The sequence below is a fragment of the Urtica dioica genome, chromosome 4 (assembly GCF_054948205.1).
Source record: "Urtica dioica subsp. dioica isolate 48M chromosome 4, U.dioica_male_clone48M_v1_H2, whole genome shotgun sequence".
Lineage (NCBI taxonomy): Eukaryota > Viridiplantae > Streptophyta > Magnoliopsida > Rosales > Urticaceae > Urtica > Urtica dioica.
Window position 1 is genome coordinate 35,713,447 of NC_142759.1, and position 12,792 is coordinate 35,726,238.

General features: G+C 40.4%; 1 protein-coding gene across 1 annotated transcript; it reads left to right on the forward strand.

Annotated features, from left to right (window-relative positions):
- Positions 1-1,742: 1,742 nt before the first annotated feature.
- On the forward strand, positions 1,743-2,495 carry LOC149401520 (uncharacterized). Its single transcript, XM_089610764.1, has one exon. It carries the CDS (start codon positions 1,743-1,745, stop codon positions 2,493-2,495), a length of 753 nt encoding a protein of 250 aa, XP_089466890.1.
- The last annotated feature ends 10,297 nt before the right edge of the window (positions 2,496-12,792 follow it).

Below are 12,792 nucleotides of genomic sequence, written 5' to 3' on the forward strand. Positions count from 1 at the left end.
TTGTTGTACTAATTTTGCAAGTCAACAGTTTGGCGCTAGAAGGAGGGGGTGGAAAACAATTCATTGAAGTTCAATGGCAAGCTCATCAAACCCACCTGACAATGTTGCTGATCACGATCAAGAGATCGAACACTACAACCGCACTCTGCGGCTCACAGCAGAAGAAATTGAGGAGCTCCTCCCCGAGCCTAGTTTGGCCGAGCAGTTCAAGGAGATGCTAGAACATCTCCTAGAACTGGAAGCTAATAACTGGGGCCTAAGGGGAAGACTCCAGGCGAAGAAGGTCACCCTGCGAAGTGCAATGGTGATTCCTGATGAAGAGCGCTCACACCGGTCTGGGAAAAAGCCCATGGAGCAGGAGCAACGGGCTAAGAAGTCTCGAAAGCACGCCAAAGACCGATATGAGCGAGAAGAAGACGATACAGATTCAGAAGGATACCAAGCCAGTCAGGAAAAGATTCTTGATCGGTATCAGCCCTCTATAGAGAATAGCTATTCGCTATTCATGAAAGATCATGAAGAAGGTTCAGAAATCGGAGACAGCGTGAGCACCGACGAAGCAAACTTCAAAAGGCTGGAGCGCCGAATTGAGGAAGTAGCCCTGGGTCAGGAGGAACCAACCCTAAAGATAGGGGAGGCCGTGTCTCCATTCACAGCACAGGTGTTAGAACATCCGCTGCAGACCGCTTTAGGATGCCGAGCATCCCGGTGTATGATAAAAAAACGGAGCCAGGGGATCACCTTGATACCTTTTCCTCATGGATGCTTTTACAGGAAGCAGGTCCCGAGGTGATGTGCTGAGCTTTCTCCATTACCATAGCAGGTTCAGCCAAGAGATTGTATCGAAAACTCTAGCCTAACTCGATGGGATCCTGGAAGCAGCCGGCGAGGAAGTTCATTGAACAATTCATCGGTTCAAGCTCATGGAAAACCCCCAAAGAAAAACTACTGGCCGTCAGGCAGGCCCATGATGAAACACTGAAGAATTACAGCAACCGCTATTCTGAGCAGGCGTTGCAAGTTGATGACCTCAATGAAGATCTTAAGCTCTTCAGCATAACCTCGGGGATCCGAACATAATTAGAATTTTGGTGGTCACTCCAAAAAACGAGTCCCCGAGATTACAACGACTTCCTCAAAAGAGCACATAAATATATCAACGCAGAGGAGGCCAGATTGGCGGCAAGAAAAGTCGAGGTCCCAAAGCCTCGGCGAGAAGCACAGATGGGACATCGATCTGAAGACGTGTGCCCAAAAGCCTTTCGCGAGTAAAAGCCTTTCGCGAGTAAGTACGATAAGTATCATCCTCTGAAAACTTCAATAGAAGAAATTTTTAGCCTTACTCAAGATCAGGAAGATTTTTCGAAGCCAAACCGGATCAAGAAAGATATCTCAAAGAGAGATAAAACAAAATATTGTGCTTTCCACCATGTCATCGGTCACAAGACTGCAGACTGCTTCAACTTAAAAGAGGCAATAGAGGCTCTACTCCGTAGAGGACCGTTAATGAAGTTCTGAGCAGATCAGAAAGAGTCTGAGGAGCAGAAGAGGGAAGCATACAGAGAAATATCTCTGATCATGGGCGGACCGCACGTAGGAGGGAACACTCAAATTTCCCAAAAGAATTATGTCAGGGAGGCTCAAGCAGGACATCGACAGATCCTCTTCACAGGCGAGCATAGGCCGAACAAGGTCATCAAGCATAGCTCGGAGACAATCACCTTCACAGTTGAAGATGCGCGATGGGTGATGTTCCCACACAACAACCCCTGGTCATCTCTGCCTTCATTGGTAATCGGAATGTTCATCGAATCTCAGTGGATACCGGGAGTGCCGTCGATGTCCTCTATGAAGAAACTTTCGACATGATGGGTCTTAAGAAAGACTCACTAGCTACCTCTCCAGAAAACTTCTACGGATTCAGAGGCGATTCCATAAAACCAAGAGGTATCATCTCAGTCCCACTAACCATGGGAGAGAACCCGAGGAAAAAGACCGTAAACACCCAATGGTTGGTGGTCCCGTGTAAGTCTTCCTTCAACGCCGTTATTGGAAGACCCACTTTGCAAGCGCTCGGAGCCATAACTTTGGTGGAATATCTCAAAATGAAATTCCCAACCGATCAAGGAGTCAGGGAAGTACAAGGCACACAGGCGCTGGCGAGAAGTTGCTATGCCGACCACCTTAAGAGCAGCCATGAAAAAGATGCCCACAACGTGATGACCATCAACGCCGACTTTGATCCCTGCCTTCCGAGTCTAGGGGTCATCGGTCCAGGCGACGAGGTCGAGGAAGTCATTCCAGGTCCAGACCAGCCACATAAAAAGCTCAAGATTGGAAAGTATCTCGATTCAGGTACCGAAAAAGATCTCATCTCTCTTTTGTCAAATGTTTTGGATATCTTTGCATGGTCTCAAGCCGATATGGTAAGGATAGATCCAGAGGTAGCATGTCACAGGCTAAAGATAGATCCCAAAGAAAAACCTATCAGATAAAAAATGAGAGCTTTGAATATCGAAAGGTACATAGCTTTAAAAGAAGAAGTAGATAAGCTAATCTCCAACAAGTCTATCAGAGAAACCAAGTATCCAAGTTGGGTAGCCTACCCAATAGTAAAGAAACCCAATAGGAAATGGCGAACCTGTGTGGATTTCACAGACTTAAACAAAGCTTGTTGTTGATGTCGATTTCGGGATCGTCAACAATAACAAATTATAATATGGTATATATTTGATTTATTTCAATATGAGTCTCAGAAGACTTCGTATAATAAACAAATATTTAAATGGGAAGAAATGAATAAGGACGAACAAAAGAATAACAATATCTTTATTGATGAGCGAATGTATTACAAAGGGCGAAGTTCCAAACTCTAGCAGACGAGCTCAACAATGAGAAAATAAACGGTAGAGAAATATTGAAGTAATTGCGTAAGCTTGTGTGTGCGAAAATCAGCATATCGGCTTCTATTTATAGTAGAAGAGAATTCGTTGAAGAGGACACGTGTTAATCAGCTCACCTCTGTCACGTCGTTGATCGAAGTCATCTCAGATCTGGTCTTCGCGGCGAAGTCTTCTGTCTTACCAATACTGATTCCCTCGACATAGTCGATTCGTCCTTCCTTTGGCGAATTGGGATGCTAATTGGGCTTGGCCGACCTTTAAGAGTCGATCTGGGCTTGGATAAGTCATCGAGAAGTGGACTTGGTCGGTTCTTGGGCTTTGGTCGAATTAAAGCCAAACTAAAATGATTTTTTAAAAAATTGATTTTTAACCCCCACAATTAGACCCCGAGTATTCTGAAAAATATTTCAAATATTTTTGAAAATACTTGAGCGAAACTTTCGAAGTCCCGAAATAAAAAGGGGGAAAGGGGGGGGGAGGGGGAATTCAAAATTTCCTTTTGGGGCGTGGTGCGCATTTCCGGAGTATTTTCGACACATGGCGCGATATTAGCCGCGCCTCATCAGTCGGAATGGAAGAGTCAGGTGTCAGTTAATATTTTATTTTATTTAACCGACATAATATTTCATAATCATTAGATTTTATCGGAATTCGGTTTAATATAAACTGTTATAAATATGAGTAATTTGAAAAGACTTCTCATTTCATTTATATTCCAAGCGGATTCGGTGAAAAGGTAACTTCTCTCTTCTTTCGCTTTCTTTGAAGTACTTATTCTCTTTTTCTCTCTGAGACTTCAGACTTTTTCGTGATTTTGATCTTGAATTTCTTTCAGTTCATCCACCGAACTCAAACAATTTCCAATATCTTAAACACTTCGCTTCAGTTCGGCTAGCGAACTTAATTCTTTTAACACTGTTTAGCTCCAGTTCGGCTAGCGAACTCAAACTTCAAAACTCCAAACACTTTATCCTTCCTTCTTTCCTTGAATTCAAATGTCTGGGTCCGGGGCTTTTCAGCCGAGATCCAATCTTTTGGGTAATGAGGATATCCTCATGCCTTCGGCTGTTAAAAGCTTGGATCTTATAGACATCCGACGCAAATATCAGATAGCCCCCGAGGTTGGGCTTCTTCTGCTAATGCCGCTCGCTACGGCATATACTCTAGTTGAGGGGTACTACTGTATTTACGAGGTTTGGTTGGAATCGTGTGGGCTTCGATTTCCAATCTACTCTCTTCTCTTCGACTTCGTCGAGGCTCTAGGGTTAACCCTACCCCAGATGTGCCCCAACTTTGTTCGGATGGTTCTGGGCCTTCTAGTCATGGCCCACGAAAAGAAAGTCGACCTCGCCATGATGGACTTAGTCCATCTTTGCGTGGTTAAGGCGAACTCAAAACACGACCCGAAGTGTTTCTACATTTCGAAGGCCGTGGGCCGGGGAGTGATTTCTGGTCTCCCTTCGAAAGACAAGAATTGGGGATGGCGTTACTTTTACTTCACCGTAAACGAACAATCCCTTGGGAGCCGAGCTCGCAATTTCTCAGCGAAGTGGGAGAGCTCACCGAGTATGCGGATTTAAAAGTTCGCTTATAATAATTTTTTTTTGTTGAGGATATTAACGTTTTCCCCTTTCTTTTTCTTTTTTTTTGTAGGAAAAATCAAGGCTCCTTCGCTCGCAAAGTTTGCTGCCAAGCTCACCCTACTTCAGGAAGGTCGTGGTGAGTAGTCGAGCTTCACTCCGGAGCGTTTTATCTCGGTCAGACTTTGGCCGTCTCCTCCAACCGTTGTTCTCCAAGAAGGTTAGCTTGACCGAAATTTCTTCTTCTCTATCTATCTTTTTTTAAGTCTTTCAACTGAGAATCTCTTTCTTTTTTTTTTGTTAGTGCCCACGATGCAAGGCGTAACAAGAAGGCCGTCGTGGCTTCCTCTTCGGGCACTGCGCCCTCGGGTCCTCCTCAGGACCCCGAAGTTGAGATCACTGGAGGGCATCTTTGGTCCGACATCCCAGTCGTGGATGTCGAGAATGACGCGGTCCCCGCGGGGACCAATGATGTGCAGGGTGATCAAGCCCCTAGGTCTGTTCCTGCCGCCACGGCTGGGCAGGCCGACAACTCGGCCGAGGTCATGGCGGCTCCGAAAAAAAGGAAGCTGTCAGCGGGCCGAAGTGAAGGCCGAACTGAGCAGGATGACGCCCCTCTCGACGGTGAGTTGAGGATGAAGAAGAAGAAGAAGAAAGGTAAGGGAAACGGTGTTGTCAATGGTGCCCACAAGAAGAGTTGTAATCTTATATTCTACATTTGATGTAATAAAGTCTCATGAAGACTCTTGCTTGTAATTGCTTATTCATTAATAAAAAGTTGAAACGTTCATTCAATCTTCCTTGTCTGAAGCTTTATGATAAAACATTAGTCTTTAGTCCATAAACAAACTTAACAACTTACGAAGAGACAAATGTAGATTTGCATGAACAAACTCTTCGTAGTTTGCTTAAAACGATATATTCGCAATCTAAGGGTCAAAGGACTATTGACCTCAGTATGATTGTCAGAAGAATCTATGATGTCTGGTTATGAGGCATTGAGAGTTGGAGACTCTATAGTTCTTCTAGGTATCTTCCAAAGGTACTGAATTGACCAGTGCACTTCTAGAGACAAGATAAGAACAAACCATTTAACCTCTTATGTCTCGAAGCCACTATGTATGAATTGCATCATGCTTACCTTAATCCTGAAATGAGACATGCCATTTCACAGCTTACGTATTCTCATTTGAGAAAGTCAGAGTTTGGACTCACTATGTGATTCCGAACAGGGCCTATTGGTGAAGTACTAAGTTGTGAGAATATCATGAGTAACTTTGTGAAGTTCTCATAGATATGGAATTCATGTACAAGATTGCTGAAATGCAATGTATGTCACCTCATGCTTTGTTCCTTGGAGTGTGAATAAATGAACTGGCCAGTGTCCAAATTGAGTCCTGACTCTTTTGGATGAAACAATGTGACTTGTTAGCTCCTCGTCAATACATTGTTTCTAACTTATTCACAAGCGACAAATGAGTTGAGGAAATAACAGCTAGAAGGGTAAAATGGTAATTTAGTAAATCCCGACTAGCTGATGACATTCATGAAGGGTAAACATAGATAATATTCAGTGGATCCGCTCATCATAATTAGGTTGAATTCTTGAGTAGAAAATAAATTCATTTGAACCGAGAAATTTTCAGTGTCAACTCTTTAGTGGAGTCAGTTGGCATTAAGCTAAACTTGGAAAAGGTTTGTGAACTTTTGAGTCCAAGTGTTTAGCTCAAGCTTTGTTCATTTGGGTCCATGAGGTCACTGTCACGAATCACATCGATTAGGAATAGTTAAACTGGAAGCTAAGTCAAAACAATAACGAAAATTGTCGAAAGGGTAATTTTGTCTTTTTGGACATGGCATGAAATGAATGTCAATAAATTTTTTGACAATGTCATATGATGACATATTATATCACACGGCCATAACATGTTTATTGGGCCTTGTGAATTAATTTCATTTCATAGAATTTTACTAGAAAATTCTTAATGGGCTTTTCTTATGTTGTCATGAACAATTAAAAGAAAACCTAGAAAGCCTTTCTAGAAGGCTTTTGGCCGTCCAACCCAAGTGAATGGGAGACCAAATTTCGTGCAGCCCTTATTGTGAAAGAGAGTTTATTTTGTGCCTTAATGTATGAAGATACTTGCCAAAAGAAAAAGAGGAAACAAATTTCCTCTAGGAGAGTATGACATGGGCGGCCAAGGCAAGCAAAATAGGAAACAAATTTGCTTCTAGATGGCAAGGCTTACACGCCCAAAATGAGAAAAGGAAATAAGGATTATTTCCTCATGAATATGTGATATTCTAAAGAAGAGGAAACTACCTTATTGAAGGTAAAGGCTCTCCTATATATAGGAGCCTTATTCTTCTCATTTCATTCATTCCACATAAGTTAGAGATTGAGAGACTCTCTCTCTAGACATTGTGGCCGCCCCTCTCCTCTCTCTCTCTCTAGTCAATTTCGTTTTATTGTTTTGGCACCTAGGTCCTCATTTGACCTAGAGTTTAGCTCTGCGACTTCAAGACTCGTTCTTAAGTCGTAGTGTTTAAAAGTGCCCACTCACTGATTCCTTTTATTTCGAGTGATTTAGTGATAGAAACTATCGTGGTTGCTCGAGTTGCCGAGAAAAAAAGAAAGAGAGACGTGCTGCGAGGGGAGACGAGCGTTGCAAACTTTCCAAAAGCTTCTCAAAGTTCAAGTTTCAAGAAAGGTTAGTAAACTTCTTAGCTCATAATAGTTTTTATTTATATGTACTTGCTCTTTGTCTAGGTTAGTAAAAAACTGTTTTTACTTGTAAAAGAAAATTTTTAAAATTCCGCCGCTTACCGAAGCGTTAATTATTTTCTTAAACCCTAGATCGATTCCAAAAAACAGGGGTAGGGACCCGAAGCCCGTGGTGGCTGCAAGCAGGCCAGAGGGTGGAGCCCCTGAGGCCGAAGTGGTTCAGGGGGACAAAGGGGAGAAGTGTTAGAAATTCTTGCCCACGAGAAGATACTTATGTAAATTCTCGTTGAAATTATTAATAAAATAAAATTTGACATTTATTATCTATTTGAATTAAAGCGTTATTTCTTATTTATTGAGATTTATTAAACATTCATTATTCCATAGCCTCCGTTTCTAACTGAGTCACGTGCTGGGCACTTGAGTTCGGGCTGTGTGCTAAAACATGGTCGATGACTGATATACGCCTGGAAAACTATATCTAAAGTCATATATGTGGAACACATGGGTGAAGGCTGATCACTATGTGGGAGCATTCTACACTTGTGGTAAGTGTACGACCCGGACAGGTCTTGGTGTAGATGTGTCGTTTAAGGACCGTTAGGACACACTAACCGAGGCCACTATGATGGTCACAGTGAGACTTGATCTAAATTCTGAAGTGATCATGGACACTGGGTTATGTTACTGAGCTCTTTGACTCATTCGCTAAAAGGCTATCCATGCTAATCACAGCTTATGTCTTGGGAGTTTTCTCAGAGCATAATTCGAGTGGGAAATGATTTACAGATACGGAATCCAGCCTTCCTAAAAGAAGGTTAATGTTCTCTCACCTAAGGGTTGATTCCAGAACCGATAAATTGCGCGCACTTTCGAAGTAAGTAACGTTCGAAAGAATCTTTCGCTAGGGAAGCAACAATGCTTAGGGCTGATATGTATCAAGGGAAGTATAACGGAATAAATTGACTTCTCTCGATACGGGGTGAACCTGGAGGATCTTGATCACGAACTGACTATATCAGTGGACACTCGTCACGATGAGTAAATATAATTCTAGTATAAATGAGAGTTCAGTCTTGGCTTACAAAGTGGAGTATTTGACCAAGATTAGACGAATCGATGAAAAAGGGAGAGGACTATTTCGTCTTTTTCATCGGATTTGTTAAGCTTCTATTACTAGGTCCATAGTCCCCGATTCGGCTCCGATAAAGGCGGATAAGAACTTTCGTATAATAATGTTTATCATTAATCATCTCACTTGCTGTAATTATGATTGACAACATTAATTCTGGAAAACGGGTATTCGCAGAATTAAATAAATATTTATGGTAGAATTGTTTATTTATTGTTTGATCAAGTAAATAAAAAATTATTAATTATTTGTTTATTGTTGGACCAAGTAAATAAATGATTAATTGGGTTTTAAGCAATTGGGCCTTGCACACATGGAAAAGTCGAATTAGGATTTTGACACTAGGGAGTTGCGCAAATCACCTTGGCCGTGTGCCATCAAGTTCGAAAATTTCAAATTGGTATTTACCAATATTTTCTCTTTAGTTGTTTAAATAAAGGAGAGAGAATAATATAAGATATTGTCTTTTATTCTCTCCTTATTTAAAGGAAAGTATTTAGGAGAATATATGGGAATATATTTAAAGGGAAATAATATATTCTCCATTATTATCTCACTAAATAAAATATTCTCTATTTAAATAGAGAATAATATCCTATAGATATTGATCTTATGGATGAGAGAAAAAGTATGATTCACTTGTTGAGATCCAAGGGCCTAGATTAAATCCTCTAGTGTGAACACAATAAAAGGAAATAATATATTCTGGAAGGTTCCATGAATATCTCCTTTTACTACTATAAATAGAGGTTCATGGGAAGGCAAAACTAAGAAGTTAATTTGTGAAAAAATTCGTGCATTCTAGCCTCCCTTGGCCATGCAATTCTTCCTCTCCCTCCCCTCGGAAACTCATTTCCATTCTTAGTAAAATAAGAGCGAGATCTCGAAACATCTAGTTTCGTGATCTAGTGAGATAAAGACTGTGCCCACTCATTTTTCTTATTCGTCTCGGAGATTACGTTTCGGAAGACTAATGTGTCATCCTCGAGTCCTTCATCAAGATGACGCAAGGAGTTCGCGATTGGTTTAGGAGCGTTCTGTAGCTGAACCGAAAATCAATGTAAGTATTCGTTTACTCTTAAATCGGTTACTTAACATATATGCTCTCGTATAAAATTAATTAATGTAAATCTAGATCTTGTCATATAATCAATGAATTAATTAGCTCATGATTAGCGTAATTAATTACTTTTCTGCAATTATATGGTTATATGGGAGAATCATCCCCAACAAGTGGTATCAGAGCTAGTTGATTTACATAATTAATTGATTCGTTCATGTGATTAAATTTAATATGGTTTGAATGAATTTATATTTTGATATGAAGTTCATGCAATTCAATATATGATTATGTGAATTGTGATTTGTGGTTGATCGTAGAATTTTTGATTCTCGCTTTTCTAGTTTTTTGTACACCCGAAATTCAAAGGGTATAAGCGTTTATGTAGTTATTATTATTATTGTTGTAACCCGATGGTGCGACGTTCTTGATCACGACGATCGGCGAGAGACGGACACACAACGAAGAAGCACGACAGACGAAGAAAACCTCAACGACTACGCCACAAGAAAATTTGTCACAAAATTTTGTGACAAGTCTCGGCCGTCCTCTTCGTGCCGGGCCGCGCCCTTGTGGCAGCGGCGGTCCGGTGCAGCCTCAAGTCTAATCTTGACCTAGGTCAAGATTAGAGGATTCGTCCGGACCTCAGCCCGGAAACCCTAGTGGGCCCACGGGCCCACTCATTAAAAAAAAAATTTTACCGAAAAAAAATTAAGTTTTTAAATGTTTTATTTAATTAATTGTATGGGCTGAGCCCTAATGATTTTTATTTAAAACATTACAAAATAAATGATTATGATATCGCTTTATTTTAAAAGAGACATTGGAATGGGCCCTTACTTAATTAATTTTTTCAATAAAAAAAAATTAGAAAAAATAGATAATTTGATATTGATTTTTTTCTTCTAAAGGACATAAGAATGGGCCCAATTGAATCCATGGGCCAATATGATTGGGCTCATCTTGATTTTCTTTTAAGAGTCAATTAGGATACGATCAACACGAATCAAACCATGCTTGCTATGCTTGTTTATTTAATTGCTTTGCCATGCTTGTATGCTATAACTTAGATCTTGTATCGTATGTTAATGGTTGGCATGGGCTTTCATTCATTAAAATTGTCTAATTGGATTAGGATAGTTAATTAATGAATGAGTTGAACGGATCGGAGAGCTTTGTCACCAAGCCGATAAGAGGCTAAGCTGAGAGGGTACTTAAGAAGACCTAGTGTCTCACCTTCTCTACTGGGAGCTTTTCCGTGAAGGAATACTATTAGGATAATCAAGACTAGAACGTCACAAAATTCCTAATCACTAAGCTATATCGAAACTTATTGTTTTTAAGGGTAGCTTAGAATCACTCGAGCTTTTAATATGATTTCGTAAACACGAGTGTATCACCTAGATTAAAGTAAATGCTAGGAAATTAAAATACTAAAAGTATATTGAGTCTTAGGCCTCCAACATTGGTACAACACCATGAGGATGAAAGATCCCCTCGTGACCGGCGGTTTTCTAAACATGGTGGTCAGTTCCATTCGGAAGGGCTTTTCTGATTCCAATACCAAGGTTGTGTCTCTGACGATAGGTGGGAGGGTTGATATCTGCGTGTACTAGTTACGCTAGTGCGTATGGGCTAGATTTCTTTCACTGAAATGTTGGGCCGACTCATGCATGAACCAACCGGTGGTTGCTCATGTGGCCAACGATTCCTATTAAAATGGTAGTTAGTGAGCATAGTTATGAAGGTACATGTACTGTGATTGTTCACTAATTTGAGATGATTCTCATTTTCATTAGGTGCACTCCGTTACATCACCAGAGTGAAACGGACTGTGACTATTAGTCGAATTACCTTGGAATATAAAAAACTGGGTCTTTTAAATCTTTAGTATTTTTCCCCGTGCATATGCATTATGTTTTTTATTTCCTAAATTTATATGATTAATGTTTTTCCTTTTTAATAGTAATTTATGTACTTATATTTTATTAATTTCTGCGTGACTTCGAATTATAATCTCTTGAAGTATATTATGGATAACAAAATGAAGTCTGGTGAATGCGCAGTTCTCTATATGAGAAACATGTCGGATTGGATGAATCAAGCCGCCTTCGGGGGCACAAAGATTGATGAGGCAACTCGGGTTGAAATCATTCTGAGTTCACTAGCCGAGGAATACGCCGACTTTGTCATTTACTTTCGTGGTTTTGGCCCGGATTATAAGATGACGAAGTTTCAAAACGAACTTCTTTCTTAGCGTGATGGTTTGATAGAGTATGCTTACCATCAGGTGCAACCGAGATTGGAACCACAGCCTCGTCCACATTCACCAGAAGATTTACCATTAGAGAATGTTCTCGTAATGGAAAAGCCATCACTTATAGTGATTCCTGATGATGATGACATCAGCCCTGAGTCGTGTGAAGGTAATGTACCGTTCACTAACTTACATGTATTAGAAGCATTATGTGCTGGAGATTCTCTCTCGTCCTGGATAATTGATTCGGGGACAACTAATCATGTTTGTACAACCTTATAGGTGTTTGACTCGTGGGAGGAACTGAGGGGAGACGAACTACAACTTAGAGTGGGGAACGGAGAGTCCGTCACGGCTAAAGCTTTAGGAATAGTTCAACTCCGATTTGGAGATAAATATTTGATATTAGATTCAGTTTATTTTATTCCTGGGTTCTGTAGAAACCTAATTTCAGTTTCTGAATTACTTAAACAAAAATTTTCTTTATCTGTGAATGAGAAAACTATGAGTGTTTCTTTAGATGGAAGATTAATATGTGATGCCTTATTATATAATGGTTTATATGTATTAACTCCTGAAATTAAATGTTCATTTAATGCTGAAATGTTTAAAGTAGCTAAACCCACATCTAATAAGAAAATTAAACTGTTTAGTGATGAACAAACCTATTTATGGCACTTAAGACTTGGTTATATAAATATAAAGAGGCTAGAGAGGCTTTCAAGGGTTGGGCCGTTGAAACACCTTCAAGTGGGAACTCTGCCTGTTTGTGAATCATGTATTGAAGGAAAAATGACCAAGCGGTCTTTCGCTGGAAAAGGATTAAGAGCCACCGAACCTCTGCAACTTGTTCACTCTGACGTCTGTGGACCAATGAGTGAAGCTGCGAGAGGCGATTATGAATACTTCGTCACATTTACTGACGACTATTCTAGATATGGTTTCATTTACCTAATGCAACGAAAATCTGAAACTTTTAGTAAGTTCAAAGAATTTCATGCTTGTGTTGAAAACCAATTGGGTAAGACTATTAAGACCTTTCGATCGGATCGGGGAGGCGAGTTCTTAGACACTGAGTTCACCGATTACTTGCTTAAGCATGGGATTGAGTCACAATTATCGGCTCCTGGTAACC